This window comes from Panicum hallii, chromosome 9 (assembly GCF_002211085.1).
Source record: "Panicum hallii strain FIL2 chromosome 9, PHallii_v3.1, whole genome shotgun sequence".
Lineage (NCBI taxonomy): Eukaryota > Viridiplantae > Streptophyta > Magnoliopsida > Poales > Poaceae > Panicum > Panicum hallii.
In genome coordinates this window covers 32,870,819-32,889,399 of record NC_038050.1, presented here as the reverse complement: position 1 = coordinate 32,889,399, position 18,581 = coordinate 32,870,819, and the positions used below count along the sequence as shown (strand labels likewise).

At 50.2% G+C, this 18,581-nt stretch overlaps 1 protein-coding gene across 1 annotated transcript; it reads left to right on the top strand.

Annotated features, from left to right (window-relative positions):
- The first annotated feature begins 15,539 nt into the window (after window positions 1–15,539).
- Window positions 15,540–16,249, top strand: LOC112877816 (transcription factor ILI3-like). Its single transcript, XM_025942184.1, has 2 exons — window positions 15,540–15,668; window positions 15,828–16,249. The coding sequence occupies exons 1-2, from the start codon at window positions 15,561–15,563 to the stop codon at window positions 15,984–15,986; spliced, it is 267 nt and encodes an 88-aa protein (XP_025797969.1). The 5' UTR covers window positions 15,540–15,560; the 3' UTR covers window positions 15,987–16,249.
- Window positions 16,250–18,581: the final 2,332 nt, after the last annotated feature.

The window sequence follows — 18,581 nt, the reverse complement described above, 5'->3', positions numbered from 1 at the left end:
TCTTTTGTCGGGACTGAGCTGCTTTCAATTTCTCGCGGATCTCCGCTACTTTTTCTTCTGCTTCTTTTATGAGTGCCGGTCCTACTAGGGCACGTTCTCCAACTTCCGACCACATTAGGGGAGTTTTGCACTTCCTTCCATAGAGAGCTTCGAATGGTGACATGCCCAAGCTGGCTTGGTAACTATTGTTGTACGAAAATTCTGCATAAGGCAGACTTTGCTCCCAATCCTTTCCATAGGTCAGGACGCATGCTCTCAGCATATCTTCCATAATCTGGTTTACCCTTTCGGTTTGACCATCCGTCTGTGGGTGATATGCGGAGCTGAAGTCTAACTTGGTGCCCATGGCTTGATGCAAGCTTTTCCAAAACCTAGAGATAAATTGGGTTCCTCTATCTGAGACAATTCTGTTAGGCACTCCATGTAACTTTACTATGTTTGCCACATAAAGCTTTGCCAACTTTTCTCCACCGTAATTAATTCGTACGGGTATGAAATGAGCCGATTTAGTGAGTCGGTCCACTACTACCCATATGGAATCGTGTCCCCTCTGTGTTCGGGGTAGTCCCACTACAAAGTCCATTCCTATCTCATCCCATTTCCACACCGGGATAGGCAAGGGTTGCAATAATCCCGCGGTTTCTGATGTTCGGCCTTGATCCTTTGGCAAGTATCACAATGAGCCACGAATCTTGCAATATCCGCCTTCATTCCATTCCACCAATATTTTTGCTTTATGTCCATATACATTTTGGTGCCTCCTGGGTGGATGGAGTAGGCTGAGTTATGGGCTTCGTCCATGATTATCTGCCGGAAGTCTCCACTCTGGGGTACACAAATCCTATCTTCGTACCATAACGTTCCCTCATCGTCCACTCTGAAGCCCGGTGCTTTGTTTTCTCCAGTTTGTTTGCAGATTTTCATTAACTCCTGATCCGAGCTTTGAGCCTCTCTAATTCTATCCTCTAGTGTTGATTGGACGCTCAGCACATGGCTGGAACCGCGAGGAACGATGTGCACATTTAATCGTGCCATTTCCTCGCGCAGATGGTCGTTTTTGGGTCCATAGGATTTCCGACTTAAGGCATCGGCTACTACGTTTGCTTTCCCGGGGTGATAATGAATTTCCAAATTGTAGTCCTTGACCAACTCCAACCATCTTCTTTGCCTTAAGTTTAAATCCAGCTGGGTGAAGATATACTTCAGACTCTTGTGGTCGGTGTAAACCTCACACTTATTTCCAATCAGGTAGTGTCTCCAAATCTTGAGGGCATGCACTACGGCTGCCAATTCCAAATCATGGGTCGGATAATTCTGTTCATGAGTCCTGAGTTGGCGGGAAGCATATGCAACGACTTTCCCGTCTTGCATCAGCACACACCCTAATCCTTGTCGGGATGCGTCACAATAGATGAAAAATCCCGATGAATGTCCGGTAGGGTCAGCACTGGGGCGGTTGTCAACCTTTGCTTCAATTCTTGGAAACTTCTTTCACAAGATTCTGTCCAGGTGAACTTATTCTCCTTCTTAAGAAGTTCCGTCATGGGTCGGGCTACCTTGGAGAATCCCTCAATAAATCTCCGATAGTATCCGGCTAATCCAAGAAAACTTCTGATTTCACTAACATTGGTCGGTCGCTGCCAGTTGCAAACTGCTTCGACCTTCTCTGGGTCCACTGCTACGCCTTCCGCGGTCAGGATGTGACCAAGGAAAGCTACTCTCTCCAGCCAGAATTCACACTTGCTAAACTTGGCATATAGCTTATGTATCCTCAGCTTTTCCAATACTACCCGCAGGTGTTGCTCATGTTCCCGAATACTCTTGGAGTAGACAAGTATGTCGTCGATAAAGACTACGACAAACTTATCTAGCTCGTCCATGAATACCTTATTCATGAGGTTCATAAAATAGGCAGGGGCATTGGTTAGTCCGAAGGACATTACGGTGAACTCAAACTGCCCGTAACGGGTGACAAAAGCTGTCTTAGGGATGTCACTTTTTCTAATCTTGAGCTGAAAATATCCTGACCTCAGGTCGATCTTGGAAAAATACTTGGCCCCTTTTAGCTGATCGAAAAGGTCATCAATCCTAGGAAGTGGGTACTTATTCTTGATGGTGACCTCATTCAATGCCCGGTAATCCACACACAACCTCATGCTCCCATCTTTCTTCTTGACAAACAGAACTGGAGCTCCACACGGCGACGAGCTTGGTCTGATGAACCCAATTCGTTGCAGTTCTTCTAGTTGCTTCTTTAACTCCGTCAACTCAGAGGCTGCCATCCTATAGGGTCTCTTGGCTATAGGAGAGGTTCCGGGGATAAGGTCTATGACGAACTCTATATCCCTGTCCGGCGGCATACCGGGAAGCTCTTCGGGGAATATGTCTGGGTATTCATTTACTACCGGGACTCCTTCTAAGGGCTTGGCTTCCATGCTAAATATCATTGGGTCAGGCTTACTATCCCGGGTATGGCAGATCACTTGTACCCCTTCGGGGTTTGTTAGGTGTACCACCTTGTCGGTACAGCCTATGAGACCATTGTGTCGGCTTAACCAGTCCATTCCAAAGATCACGTCTGTTCCCCCAGACTTAAGCATTACCAAGTCTGCTAGAAATTCTACCCCACTTAAATTGATCCTTACCCGGGGACAACCTAATTGACAATTGATGTCGCCTCCAGGCGTCCGGGTTAATAGGGGTGTTTTTAGTAATACTGTAGGTATTTTGTGTTTTTCCACAAAACTCGAAGATATGAATGAGTGCGATGCTCCAGAATCAAATAGTACTGTTGCCAGAGCTGAGTTGACTAGGTACTCACCGAGCACTACGCCCTGAGCTTCTTGAGCCTCCTGCACGTCGATGTGATTGACGCGGGCTCGTCCAAATGATTGCTGGGGCTGCTTCATCTGCTGGCTGTTGTCATTGTTGCGGATGGGCACTCGGTTGGCACCGGTTAGGGCTGGTCTGGGCCCATTCACCGTGTTGGAGAAGGCCGACGTAGCCGGCTTATTCTTGGCATAAGGGCAATTGGCAATGAAATGCCCTGTCTCGCGGCAGTTGAAGCAGGCCCTAACATTGTTGTTGTCGGAGGCGGCCAGACTTGCATTGCTCTGCGGGGCCCTCATGGTACTCTGGCTCCTAGGCTGTGTGTCAGGGGCCCTCGGTCCTGTCACTTGAGACTGAGTCCTATACTGCATTGGGGCCTGAGATCTTGGTGCTGTATAGCTGAAGCTTCTCGGCCTTTGGAAACGGTCCTGTTGGCGGGCCTTACTTTCCAGGAATTTCCGTTTGTTATCCTTCCTCTCTTCGGTTTTGGCCCTTTCCGTAAGGATAGCCTTGTTCATCAGGGTATTGAAGTCAGGGTAGAACTGAGGGGTGAGCAGGGTCCGGAGTTCTGGGTTTAGCCCCTTCTTGAACATGTCCTATTTCTTGTCATCGTCGTTCACTTCCTCCGGTGCATATCGGGCCAGCTCTATGAACCGGTGGGTGTATTCTTCCACTGTCATGTTTCCTTGCTGCAGTGCGCAGAATTCATCCGTCTTGCGCTTCATGGTGGCCGAAGGGATGTGATAACGGTGGAACTCCTTCACGAATTCCTCCCAAGTGATGGTAGAGGCATCCTCGGCTGCAGCACAATAATTTTCCCACCAGGATAATGCTGTTCCGGTGAGTTGGTGGGCTGCCAGAAGGACTTTGTCTCGGTCCTGGCATTCGAATGGTTCGAGTTTCCTCTGAATCACTCGTAACCAGTCGTCTGCATCTAAAGGGTTGCAGGATCCGGCGAAGGTGGGCGGCTTGGTCCTTAGAAAAGCTGTCAGCTTGTCATTCATGTTCTGCCCTCGTGGTTGCCGGTTAACGAGGGCGTTGGCCAGTGTTTCCAGTATGAGGGTCTGGTTGTGGATTATCTGTGCCAAGTCTCCGAGGGGTGGGGGTGGTGGTAGTTGCTCTCCTCCTTGATTTTCTCCTCGGTTCTAGCTTACTTCTTGTTCTGCCTGAGGAGGGTTTTGTCCAGCAGGCTGTGCTCCGGCACCAGCGGCTGCGGGGTTCCGGCTACGGGAGGCCCTCGTGACGCTCCGGGGAACCATCTGTTGATTGGGTAGAGTGGCGTTACGATTAGGTGATGTTTAAGTTGTTTAATTTGTATATAAGGCAGAATCTACCTCCTGCCAGTAGTTATATAGACAAGCAGCACACAACAAACCAGCACACAACATCACAAGCACAAACAGCTTCATTACTGCAGGGGGGGTACAGCTTGGGGGTAAGACTAGGTCTCGTACTACTCGTCCGGGGTCGGGCACGACAAAAGCGGCTGGGGACATATTGCTAGGGTGGCGTCGATTATTTTACTCGCGGGGTGGGCCTTCTTCTGGGGCGGGAAGCGTGAGTGATCCTTGCTCGCCGTCCTCTGGGTTTCCATTGGTCAAGGGTTGCGCTGCAGCATCTCCTTCGACGGCGGCAGCGGAACTTTCAGGGTTCTCGGGTGGGGCTTGTGTGTTTCCAAAGAGTGTTCCCCATCCTATGACGGGTGTCCCGAGTAAAACATGGTCCTCTTCAATTGCCAGGACTGGTGTTCCACTTCGGGTCCACTCTAGCATACGCCGGTCTCGGGCCTGCCTGAGGCTCTCTTGGGCGACTGCTTCGCTGCTGACCGTGGCTGCGGCCCTTGCCTCAGCTTGGGCAGCTCGGATCTGCTGCAGTCTCACTACGAGCTCTGCTTGCTCGGCTCGATGGACCTGCTCCCTCAGGAGGCTGGCTTGCTCATCGAAGAGTTGGTCCAGGGCGGCTAGATAAGTAGCCACTTGGTACAGAGGGCCTTCTTCCTAGCGACGACGTTCTAGGCTTCTCATGCGTGCTTCCCACACTGGGGTTCTGATGGCCGGCGGGAAGAACCTTACTGGTGTGGCGGCGAGGTGTCCTTCAAAAATCCGGCATAAATAACGGAGTGCTTTTCTAACGGTCAAGGGGTAGGTGTCTTGGTGTGTAAACCCTGTGGCAGTCACTCGCCAGGGCTGGATGTCGGGGTAGCGGTTGCTCCTGGCGATGACCTGGATCACCCTGCAGCGGAGGGTACCATGGTGCTCGTACTCTCGGCTGTAGTACCTTGGGCGTTCTGTAATGCCAAGGCCCTCCAGGGTGTTGATCAAAAGGCCGGGAAAGCCAGGTGCTGCTTGGCAATCGCCCTGGGTCCATCCTTCCTCAGCCATTTGAAACAAGGGCAGGGTAAACAGTCTAGCACAGATACAAAAGGGAGTAGATAACATTTATTATTGCAATGGGGTACAGTTTTCATGGATACGGGGTTATTAGGGTAGGGTTCTAGCTTGGAGTGCTAATCCTATCATGGGGATTCCTCCTCGTTCCTGATAGGGCGCTTCTTTATTGGGAGGCACCGATCCATCTCATCTTCGGTCTGAGTTCCTTTATCCCAATGGGTTTCCTCGGGTTCTTCTTCCTCTTCCTCTATCCATCCACTTGGCGTTTGCGGCTCTTGTCCGTTGTTCCTCCAGCTCCTGGGTTATCTTTTCAATCCCACGGATTAGCTGCTTCAGTTGTGCCGCCTGTTCGCGGTAGAGTGCATCCAAGCCAGTAAGGTAGATGGATAGGTGGGAGACCGTATCTTCTAGGTCTTCTTCTTCTCGTCCAAGTCCCCTCATCCGGGCAATCCAAGTGCGTCCTCTTCCCTCAGCGGGTGGGAAAAATCCCATAGGAGACCGCTGAAGGTGGTGCCTGTAGAGCACACGCAGCCGTCGCAGGGCTTTACGGGTGGCCTTTCGGTAGGTGTCAGGGAAGCAGAAGCCAGAGGTGGAGATGAACCAAGGGTCCACATCAGGGTAGCGGGTGCTCCTCTCCACAAAGACCATCATATCGCACCGAAGGGTGCCTCCGGAGATGTATTCTCGGTAGGCCTACTCTGGTGGTTCCATAACCCCAACGCGTTCCAGGCTGAGTAATAATAACTTAGGAAGGCCGGGCTCTGCGTGGCAGATTCCGTTAACCTATCCATTGCCAGCCATCTGGAACAAAGCAAAGACCAGTGGTGACTGTTTGTGCAGAAAATATCTAAGTCAGAACAAGTCCTAGGGCCTGAAATAGGGGTCTCGCTCCTAGGGTCACGTCCTACGGCCAGCCTACGGCTCTGATACCACCTGAAGCGTCCCCCCATCAGGGAAGACTTAAAAGTGTTACTTTATCAGTCCCAGGAGGCTGATAACACTTTTATTACAGCAGATGGTACATCACCGTACAACTCTTCGCGGTAATGGGCAGTGAAGCACCACTATCGCGAGGATTACAACTAGAACCCACACTACTACACTAGCTACGAAAAGAGGATCATTAGAGTCTTGCGCCATGCGGAGTTCCAGCGGTGGCCTCAACCACAGGCAAGACTGGGTGCAGGACGGAACCCTACTCGACGTCTTCGGGGATGTAGTCGGGATCTTCCACTGTAAAGGTAAGAATGGGGTGAGTACGAACGTACTCAGCAAGTCCAATCACACCCACAGAGGGGGTATAACAGAATTAAATGCACAGGATGATCCAAGGATAAGGTTATGGTTCATTTGCGGAAAAACTCGGTTTTATGCAAAGGTTCGACCTATCACAGAGGTTTAACCTTAGCTAGACCTGACTAGCCACCACGGGATCTATCAAGGGGTCATTCGACCTATCACAGAGGTTTAACCGGGGCATAAGTCACACAGAGCTTATCCCGTCTCCTTGATCACCCGTTGCTCCCAGCTCTCCTGATGGCTATCAGACTAACTAGTGGGGTTAGGCTAAGCCGTTGCCCATACAACGGTCAAGTGGTTTGCACGACAGGAAGCTAGGTGAGATGACACATCAACTCGGTCCTTAGGGGTGACAAGATGGATATCTCCCTTCCTCGCTCAACCACACAGGTACGAGCACACCAACGGCAAATCACATAGAAATGCCATCCATCCCATCTGACTTATCTTTCAAAACCACATTTTATCCCTTCCCACACGCACACACACACTTTCTTTATAAAACCAGGTGGTCAAGGTATGGATATCACAAACAAGGGTGGCTATCCTACCATGTTTTCAGTAAGCAAAACCATGCAATTTTATAAAACAGGCCACTGGGTTGTGTTTGTAAAAACTAGGACAGAATCATGCATCAAAGGGCGGAATTGAACTTGCCATCGTCAAGTCCTTGCGGGAGGTCCTGATCGAAGCACTGTCCCTCGGGTTTGGGGTCGCAGAACTGGTCCTCGTTCGCTTGATCACACTCGGAACTTCCTCGTTCACTCCGTGTCCTACGACGCAAACAAACAGGCACACAATCAAGCGAAAGAACTAAAAGCTTTTATCGTTGAGCTTGAATCGGAAACAATTTAGTTACGGAAGTAGGGGTAATATTTTTGGGTGGTTTCTTAATGGCATGGCTAGAACTATACTAGAAAGGGCGTGGTAAAGTTTCGGGTCGATCGGAGATTGTTTGGCGCATAAAATGACAAGTTAAAGATGGTTTCAGGGGTTAAACGAGGGTCCAGAGACTTGTTCGTAATTATCTAAAGAGGGTAGGGGCTTATTTGCGAACCCTAGAAATATTCAGGGTATGCTAAAGGGTGTCGAGTATGATTGGGTTTACGTAATGGAGGGGCTTGGTTTGAAATGTTAAAAAGAGCAGGGTCTCTTTAGCAAAGAGGAGTAACTAAGGGAGGGGGGTTCTTTTGGGGAATACAGGAAAAAGGTGGGGGGCTAGGGCAAAATGCCCCCTTCTCCCTCCTCTCCCCGCACAGAACAGAGGAGGGGGGTAGGGCGCCGGCGGCGGCCCAATCCGGCCGGCTAGGGCCAAGGGCAGCTTGGGGTAAGGGGGATGAGAGAGAGGGGGTCACGGGGAACCAGTTCCCGGCCTCACCTCGGGCCGGGGTGGAGCGAGGAGGCGTGGCGACAGTGGGCTGCGGGCGGCGGAGGCGCTGGAAGCGAGGGAGGTGGCGGGCGGTGGCAGTGGAGGCCGTGGGGGGAAGAGGAGCGGGGTGGGGGCCTATTTATAGGCGGGATGAGGCGGTGGGGAGGCCGGAGGCCGGCGAGCGGCACGGAGCGCCATTAATGGTGCTCGGCTGTTTGCTTATGTCGCGACGCGTCGTGCGGCGAGGGCGCCGAGGTGCCGTACGTGGGGCTGTGCCGGCACAGGAGCAAGGAAGCGACGGCGCGCGCGGCGGGGCGGAGTGTTGGAGGCGAGCGGCGCGGCACGCGCGGGGAAGCGCTCGTGCGCGTGCGCGTGCGGCGCGGCGAGGTGCGGGCCGGGGGCGGGGTGCGAGCGACGGGCGGCACGGCGCGGCGCACGGCCACGCATTGCGCGTGCGCGTGCGTCGCGACACGGCCGGGCAGGGGGGCTCGCGCGCGGCGCGGCAGGGGCTCACGCGTGGCCGGGCAGGGGCTGGCGCGCGGTCGGGGTGAGCGCGCGGGGTGCTCGGGCGTGCGCGTGTGCGCGGCGCCGGTGCGGTTGACCGGGAGCAGGCGCGCGCGTGCGTGAGGGAAGGAGGGGGCGGCGTGGCCCGGAAGCCGGAGGCCGGGCGGCGCTCGGGAGCAGGGGAAGGGGAGAAGAGAAGGGAGGAGGAAAAGAAAGAAAGGAAAGAGAGGGAAAAAGGAAAGAAGAGAGAAAAGGAATGGGAGAGAGAAAAAGGAAAAGAAAAAGGAGAGAGCAAGAGAGAAAAGGAAGGGGAGGGGGGGGGGTCGCATCGGCGCCGATCGCGGCGGTGACCGCGGTCGGTCGGCCATACGCGTGCGTCATCCGCGCACTGCGCGAGAAAAGAATCGCGCCGGCGTTGATCGCGGAAAAGCGGTCGTGCGTGGTCGTCGGCCGCCGAGCGGTGCGGGATGGGACAGCGGTCAAGTCCGGTGTCGGTCAGAGAGGGTTAGGGCTAGGGTTTTGACGACGAATGGCTTTTAAACGAGGCACTCTAGCGCGTGATTTAATTTGGTGAATTTTCAGGGCGTCACAGTCCTATATTGTGGTTTGTATTGACTTGGGTGTTGATGTTGTGTTTTGAATGGGGCCCTTATATATCCGGGAGAACAGGGTTACATGAATCCTAGTCCAATACTAGCCAAGGAATTATACTCGAGTACAACTCGAGTAGTTTCCTTCTGTACCGACTAGTCCTACTCCCATACGAGAAGAGAACAGCATAAATAAGAGATAAAACAAGCCTTATCTCTTAATCCTGTTTGAACTACGTTATGTACACAGTCCCGTAGCCTCGGGTCTGACAAGCCCCCGAGCTCTTCGTAACTGAGTACTGCAAGCTTGTCAAGTACTTCCGAAGTAGTCTTCGGCTTCTTTTAAAGCTCCATCTTGAAGTTCTTCTTCGAGTACTTTCTTGGCTTCATTGAAGCTATGAGGTGCTCATGCCCCGAATTACTTCTTTGGAATGGTGTGCGATTGAAAAATCGCAGTCCATATGGAGTAGCCCCCGAGCCTTAGGTTGAATCGGAGAATTAGGCTGAGGGTCACATTGGTCTTGAATCCTCCTTACTTACTTTTCAAATAAATTCGAAAAATAAGTAGTCAATGCCACGTATCCCGCAGCCCCCAAGCCTTGAATCCAAATCTCTCAGGTTTGGAAATAAGGATCCAAAGGTCGTGGCATACAGTGAAAAAATGTTCCCATGATAAATAACTGGTGTGATGGTACGATTGATGGAAGTTAGATCTAGAATTCGAAAAACCCCTTTTTTGGGACAATTAACCCTGAAAAATGATTAATCGAATATTTTATCTAAACAATCCACTAAACGACCCCTCATCTTTCGAATATTCCCTGAAACGACTCTTCAACTTTGAAACAGTAAACCTTTACCCGGCCGCTGGTTATTTAACCCCGCGGTAACGCCAGGTAAAATCCGTACTTCCAATCTGCAATCCGCCAAGAAATTTCCGAATCCCCCAATCAGAGCCGCACTCCACCTTCACCCCCTTGAAAAAGCCCCAATCTAGCCAAATCTCTCCGCCCCTTTCTCCGCAGCCCCCGAGCAACTCGTGGCGAGCAGATATAGAAATGGCGCCCAAAAGATCCAACGAGAAGGATGGGAAGGGGAATCTAGCCTTAGGTTGAATCGGAAAATCAGGCTGAGGGTCACATTAGTCTTGAATCTTCCTTACTTACTTTCCAAATAAATTCAAAAGAATAAGTAGTCGATGCCACGTATCCCGCAGCCCCCGAGCCTTGAATCCAAGTCTCTCAGGTTTGGAAATAAGGATCCAAAAATTGTGGTATTGGTGTTACTCTGAAATCCCGAGAAAAACTCTTCGCCTTCTGCACAGTGAAATTGAGCCTCCCGCTGGTTTATTTAACCGCGCGGTGACTTAGGGTTTCTTCTGCACTCTCAGTCTTCATATGAGTCGTCTTCGAGTAGTTTTGCGGCGTCCAGCCCCCGAGCTTACGAGCCAGGAGAGCCGAAGGAGCCATGTCGAGTAGTGTGCATCGCCCAGCTCCTAAGCCTGAGAACTAGCGGAACTGTGATGGCATGCCGTGCTGCCTGGAGGGTTGTTACCGAAGCTTGATCTAAAAAAGACAACGTATACATTATGTAGCATAATGCGAAGATACCGAGTAGTACTCAGTAATAATGTGAAGACACCAAAATTTATTCAGTGTAAAAATTGCTGTGTCAAGCTCTTTTTTAGGCTATTTAAATCTCCCGAGTAGTCCACCCTTTACGTTCACCCGGTCCCAGTTTAGCCTTTGCCCATAGCATGTACGAGTCGCTTAGGTCTCTTGCCTTCGCTCATACAGGACGGGTCTTTTAGGTCATGACTGAAGACTCGTGGTTTCACGGATTAAGGCATTTGCTACTCGAGTAGATTAGTGACCGTTAAGAGGAGACAATGAGCAAAAAGTAGTCGTCATGCGACAAAGAGGATGCGCAGTGCGCAAAAGTAGTCAACGAAGTATAGCTCTGGAGGGTTTCAATGCCCATCGAGAGTCATACACGGATAAGTAGTCGGCGAAGTGTAGCTCTGGAGGGTTTCAATGCCCATCGAGAGTCGTACACGGATAAGTAGTCGGCGAAGTGTAGCTCCGGAGGGTTTCAATGCCCATCGAGAGTCGTACACAGATAAGTAGTCGGCGAAGTGTAGCTCTGGAGGGTTTCAATGCCCGTCGAGAGACGTACACAGATAGGTAGTCGATCATGGTGTAGCCCCCGAGGGTTTCATGCCCGTCGAGAGGAATACCCAAAAAGGTAGCTGATCTTGTGAAGAACAAGTCAAAAAAGGTATAAGTCACTTAGCTTGATTCATGGACGAATGTCGACGAAGCCGTGGAGCTCGTTGATGGAGCTGCGATGGTTTGTTGGTGAAGCTCAACTAGTCGGAGTCGATTCCGATTAGTTTTCAGGTCGAGATGAGTAGTTGATGTAGTCATTGTTGTGAGGCTCGCCCTCGACTAGTTTCTAGTCGAGATGAGTAGTCGAAGTAGTCATCGGTGCGCCGCCGATCGTCCTAGCGAAGTTGAAGTGATCGCCGGTGGGCCACCGAGCCTTCTCGTGAAGTCGAAGTAGTCGCTGGCGGGCCAGCTGTCACCAAGGCAACCTGCAGCCCCCGACGTGCGGTGGCTTCGGGTTTTCCGATTTGGAGTAAATAGTCCAAGTCCTTTTCCAATACGGAGAGGGACTCGGACTTGTTGGCCTCCTGAAGTTCAGTGGCCGAATTGCGTAGACCGAGTCGTGACCGGCTACGCAAGTCCTCAAATTGGAACGAGTCTGATCTGAGTGTGGTTGTTGCAGCACGGGGCGGAGTCGCGTTGGAAGCGGACTCCTCCTCGATCTTCCTGGTGGAGCCATGGATCAACGAGTCATCGAGAATGTCGACAAACTCGTTGAGCTTGCTGTGAAAGCTCGCTACAAGAGTTTTTGGCTTTGTGACGTCGATGGTGAATTGACGGAAGTCGCCTGCGCTGTCTGCGATGCAGACCCATGAACCGAAAATGAACATCGTGCCCTCGGGGAGCACAGGATTGGTGAACTTGAATGATGCCATCGAGTTCGCCTATGGATCTTCGATGCGCACCCCTACCTGGCGCGTCAGCTGTCGGTATTTTACCGGCTGCCCACCGAGGGGTATACCCAAGGTGGTAAGTTTAGGTGAGGAGACGCCGAGATCAGGAACTCGAAGATGCAAGGAACACAAGATTTAGACAGGTTCGGGCCGCGAGGTGCGTAATACCCTATGTCCTGTTTTGGGGTGTTGTATATTGCGCCCTACGCTTGGGTATTGAGTTGCCTGTTGGCTGCTCTCTGTTGGTTCTCTATCTATCTAGATATCCCTACCCTCCTTTATATATCCCAGGGGACAGGGTTTCTAGTAGAATTACAAGGTAGGAGTCCTAGTAGCATTACAAGGTATGAGTCCTAATAGGATTACAGTGGAATCGTAGTAGGAATTAGACTTGTTTTTCCTCACGGGTAGCTTCCTTGCGTACCCAGGAATCTAGCCCTGACAGTAGGATGGGGGGGCGGCCAAGCAATGGGCGCCGGCCCCCTGGTGCATGGCGACGCCCGGGGAGGAGGGGAAAACGGAGAGGAGGCCGAGGGGGTCCGATTCCGGCCCTCACCTCGTGCAAAGACGGTCTATGGAGGGCTGTCCACGGAGATGGGTGGTGGCCGGCAATGGTGAGTGGCGGCGGCGAGCTGCTGCGTGATGTAGAGGAGGGGAGGTGCTGGGGCGGCGTGGGCGGAGCAAGGGGCGGCTCGGGGGCTGATTTATAGGCCGAGAGGGAGAGGCCGGTATGGGAGGGTCACGGGCAGTACAGGAACCTTGCCATTAATGGCGGCCGGGATGCTCGGGGACAAGGTGCAAGCTGCGAGGGTGAGGGGACAGGATGGAGACGGACCGGCGCAGCAACGGGTCGCACACCGGCTTGGCATGCACGGGCAGCAAGCACGCAGTGGCATAGCGAGCAGCGGCGGCCGTGGCGGCCGTGGCGTGATGCGGGCGGCACGATGCGAGCGCGCATGCATAGCCAGCAACGGGGGCAGCGGCGAGTCATGCGCTGGCCCGCGCGTGCGCGCAAGGAGCGAGCTATAGCTCGAGCAGGCAGCACGCATGTGCTCATTTAAATAATAAAAAAAATTCTTTTTTTATTTTAAATTTTCACACAGTAGCTTGACAATTTAAATAAGCAAAGATATGAAATTTAAATTGTTGCGTTACACAGTCTCTTCGATTTTCCGGGCGTTACACAAAAAAAATTGTTGCGTTACTCAACGATTTAAATAAGCAAGCGGGAGAATTAGAAGAGAGAAATAAAATGGATTTGAACAAAATATGAAAAAAGAAAAGAGGGGACACGCGCGCGGCACCGACGATCGCGGCCGGGCAGGCGCACGCGGCTAACCGCGACACGATGGTGATGCGACAGGACAGTGGGGCTAGTGGAAAAGGAAAAGGAACGGGCGGCTCCGCGGAAAAAGAGGAAGAGACTGCGCGATGTCGGGACGACGGAAAATCGGGAGGTGGGCTTCGGGAGATCGAGCGGCGGAAAAGATTTTTAAGCTAGTGATTGCTAATGCAATTTAAATAAGATAAAAACGCGGGTGTTACACGCGGGCTGCCACGCGTAGGGGCGAGGGGGCGCGGGACGCGCGGTGGGGCGCCCGGGCAGGGGCGCGCTGGGGAGCAGGGGCGGGGGCGCGGGCCGCACGGGCATGGGCGCGTGGGGCGGTGGGTGCGGCGGGCGGCGGCCGAGCGCGGGAATGGACGGCGAGCGGCGGGCGGCGGGGCGTAGGGCGCGGCGGGCGAGGCGGCGGGTGCGGGCGCGGCCGGCGGGGCGGCGACAGCGGGCGGCGGGGCCGAGGGCGCGGCGGGCGGGGCGGCGAGCGGGGCCACGAGGCGGCGAGCGGCGGGCGGCGGCGCGTAGGGCGCGGCGGGCGGGGCGGCGGGCGCGGCCGCGGCCGGTGGGTCGGCGAGCGGCGGGCGGCGGGGCCGAGGGCGCGGCTGGCGGGACGGCGGGCGCGGGTGCGGGCGGGGCGGCGGTGGCGCAGCAGGCAGGGAGAGTGAAAGGAAGGAAGAGACGAATTGACAGGAGGCAACGGGCGGCGGTGCTGAATTAGGATAAGGTCAATTTCGTCGGCCAGGATGGGCTGACGAAAATACCTTTAGTTTCGTCGGCTTAGATCAAGCCGACGAAACTACTTAACAGATAATACCAAGTACAATTTCATCAGCCAACTAGGCCGACGAAAATAGAGTTACTTTCGTCGGCCTAGGTCAGACCGACGAAAGTAGGTCATTATTTTCGTCGGCCTGGCAGCGGCCGACGAAAATGATGTATAATTTCGTTGGCCCTCCAAAGCCGACAAAATTATATATTTGTTTTCGTCGGTTTGCCATGGACCGACGAAAATAAATTTGGCCGATGAAAATGAACTGTTTTGGTGCAGTGATGGCAACCACAAACCTCCCGATGTGGTCTCAGCTGCCCCTCCTTTTCTTTATTTTTTGCTTGTTGCATTCTCATTAACTGACTTATGTGCTTTACAGTGCCATCTCAAATATCAAATATGATAAGATTTTCCTTATTATATGTTTGAAATGTCAAGCGAAAGAGTTAGATGTAGGGTGTGTAGGCATGCCAACTTGTAAATATGTATATCAGGCTAAACTTAGATGGAAGAGAGAGGTGTTGCAAGAGAGAAGTAATTCTTGATGGGTGTCATAGTAGGCATGAGCAATTTCACACAACCTTCAAATCATAGCGCCTCCAAGTTACACATTTGATGACTGATCAGCAAATATGTCCATGCATTGCTACGGTCGAGAGGTCCGTACAAGTCGCAGCTAATTTTTTCTTCCACGGTAGGTTTTCTTGAATACAAATATTATTGTCATGTTTTCACGTTCCTATTGTATTTAGTCTGCTTAGGTTACAATATAATAAATATAATGTTGTTGTTTGATTTATATACGCTTCAGGTCCACCCATCGGTGATATATATTGGACCAAATCAAAATTTTGGGTGGAAAGTTACGTGCTTTAGAAATAGATAAAAATTAGCATTTTTTTCATGCATGTTATGAGACGATGCTCCTTTAATGTAAAGTCACAGGGCAGGTTCCCATCAGACGGCAGAGACGAGTGCGATTCTGCTACCCGGTTCTTCCATCGTTGGATTGTCAATTGCCGTGTGACTATGCACATCTTACTGGACACGACGTTTAACTAATTTGTGAGAAAAGAAGGGGATAGTAAATTTACTAACTGCACCAGAGTGCAGGGTCCACATGTCAGGCCGCGGCAACCTGGCCCCACGAGAAGGAGGCAGCCCGAACAGGGGGACACCGTAGGCCATCGCTCCGCCTCCTATTAAACCACATCTTACTCAGTTCCTCACACCTCACCTACAAACTTCCCTCTCTTTCCCTCTCTCGATCTTAATTCTCTCCTTTTTGGAGTCCCTTTCACCTTTACTTTCCACAAACTTCCTAACATCCCTTTGCGTTTGAGCTCAAAATAAGAGAGAGAGAGAGAGAGAGAGAGAGAGAGAGAGAGAGAGATCCACAGCTGACCACAACCGGAGATGTCGGGGCACCGGGCCGGTAGGATCACCGACGACGAGATCAACGAGCTCATCTCCAAGCTTCAGTCCCTCCTCCCTGAGTCATCCGGCCGCAGAGCCGCCAGTCGGGTATGATATGCGTTTAGGTTTTCCTTGTGTGCACTCTAAAATTAATGGAATGTCAAGCTCTTTCATCTGCTCAATGGAAGAAGCTAGGTTTTTGGCTCTCATGCATTCATTATGTGTTGATTACTAATAGCCACTGTGAAATGCTTTTGCCGATCGCAGTCGTCGGCGTCAAAGCTGCTGCAGGAGACGTGCCGGTACATCAGGAGCCTCAACCGGGAGGCCGACGACCTCAGCAACCGGCTGAAGGAGCTCATGGCGACCATGGACGGCGACAGCCCCCAGGCCGACATCATCCGCAGCCTCCTCCGCTCGCTCTAGCTAGAATAACTGGCCCTTAGAAGCAATGGATAATGGAGAAGGAGAAGCCTCTTCAGATCGGCAGGCATTAATGAGTTACTCTTATTAGTGTCTATACGGCCCTTTCGTTTACATCGGCTCTGCTGTGCATGTGTGTACTTGCAGTATATATGTGGTTTGTGGTTCGTGAAGGTTGAAGAAGCACAAACAAGAGAATCACGTACTTGCAGTATATATGTGGTGCAAATTAGGGTCATTTCTGTTGTTAGCGTGCTAATGTGGTGCTGTGGCTCTTCCTTCTTCATCTTTTGTGTGTGTGTGTGTATATGTGTGTGTGTACCACCCCCGTTTCATAATTGTATGATCGGTATGATATCGACGGTCTATAAGATGACACGTTATCTCACTACCGGAAAAAAGATTTTTGCCGAGTGTCAAATATTTTGCTGAGTGTTTTGCCGAGTGTCAAATATTTTGCTAAGTGTTTTTTTCTCGGGCACTCGGCAAAGAGCTTCTTTGCCGAGTGCCGGTCTTTGCCGAGCGCATTATCTAGACACTCGGCAAAGAAGCTCTTTGCCGAGTGCCTTTTCCAAGACACTCGGCAAAGAAGCTCTTTGCCGAGTGCCTTGTTTAGACACTCGGCAAAGATAATTTTCAAATCATATTTTGAAGTGGTAAATTAATTCAAATAAAAATAATTTCAACTACAAAGTTGTATAACTCATCAAGATGCATAATTCTTATTTTGGACATTTCTTCATTTGACAAAATAAATGTACATTTGTTCACAAAACATATATCTCTCTCTCGTAATTTATGAAACTAGAAGAGAGATATATAAGATTTGTGAACAATATTAGAATTATCATGTCAGATGAAGAAATGACAAAACAACCAAAATAAACTTTATAGATCTTGAGAAGTTATAAGATTTTACAGTTGGCAACATTTTAATTTGAAGTCATCTTGTCAACAAAAACTACATCTGAATATAGAAAATTTAAAATTTGAATTTTGCAAATGACCTCGAATAGAAAAACCATCAAAATTAAAGTTGTAGATCTCAAAAAGTTATGAAAATTTGTAGTTGACAACTTTTTGATTTGAAATCATTGTGTCATATTAAAATACGTTTGAAGTTTTCAAATTTGAAATTCAAATTTTGTAAACGATCTCGGATGAAGAAACTATCAAAATAAAAGTTGTAGATCTCGAAAAGTTATGCCACTTTGTAGTTGACAACTTTTTCATTTGAATTTATTTACTATCTCAAACAAACAATTTATACTCGGTTAATTATAATATGTGGAGAATAAAAACGTAATGTTGACACACGTGGTCCAATGGTGCAGTGGTAGAGGGAGTTGTTTGAGTGCAGGAGATCGTAAGTTCAAAACCTATCATCGACAAATTATGAAAACTTGTTGAAAAAAATGTGCAACTCATTAGATGGGTCACTAGCTGGATGTGCATGCCTCCCCCAATAAATTCTTTTTTCCTGTTTCATTTTTTTGGATTTTTTTCGATTTACATTTTGCCGAGTGCTTCTCTTTGCCGAGTGTTTTTTGACACTCGGCAAAACCTTTGCCGAGTGCCCGACAAAAGACACTTCCGAGTGCCCGACAAAAGACACTCGGCAAAAACGCCTTTGCCGACGAAATCGCTGCCGAGTGCCCTTTGCCGAGTGTTACACTCGGCAAAGCCTTTGCCGAGTGTAATCTGGGCTTTGCCGAGTGTCCCAGACACTCGGCAAAGCCCCTGATTCCGGTAGTGCGATCTAGTGGACAGTATGTTTTGGCAAGATGATTCGCTTATACGCTTCTTCATAGTATTGTTTGGAAGAAGAATAAAACTGTAGTAGGTGTTTATCTCTTCTATTTGGGCAATAATCCTAACGAAATGACTAAGACAGTCTCGATAGTATTAATTAGAGTATCATGTAAACAAAATGATGATGTGGCGATGCAGTCAAGAGGGAGACAAAAGGAAACCTGGGGGTGCGAATTGGTGACCCTTAGATACACCTCCAACCCTCTTTAGTTCAAATAGTTAAAAAATTAGCACAAATATTTGAACTAAAAAGGGTTAGAGGTGCACCTAAGGATCACCAATTTACATTCCTAAGGAAACCATTTCTCATAGAAGAAACCACTTTGGCGTGAGAACAAGTATAGAAGAAGGGGGATAGGGAGATGAAAGGAGATAGAAAGAGGAGACTGGATGAGAATTTGTTTTGAAGAAACCATCCACTGATAATACATAGTTTCTATATTTGGTGTTCATATTATATGGCAAGTACGGAAACTGCCTGGTAATACCTGAGTTGTGATTACCCTTATCCTCTACAAGGTCTTGTTGCATTGAGCCTTGGTGAATAACAAATTAGATGCTTGGTATGAATCAGTAACAACTTGCTTGTGGTCTCTATCCACCACGTCTGAAATGTTAAGACACAAAACTTTTGTTGGGGCTGCTCTCTGTTGATGTTTTGACTAAGTTGGAATGATATGGTTTTAGAAAAGGCGTCAAAATATTATTCCATACAGGTAATTTTGAAGGGTACTCATTAGATTCGCTTTTGGTTATTACTACACAGAGGAAGAGCACAACCACATC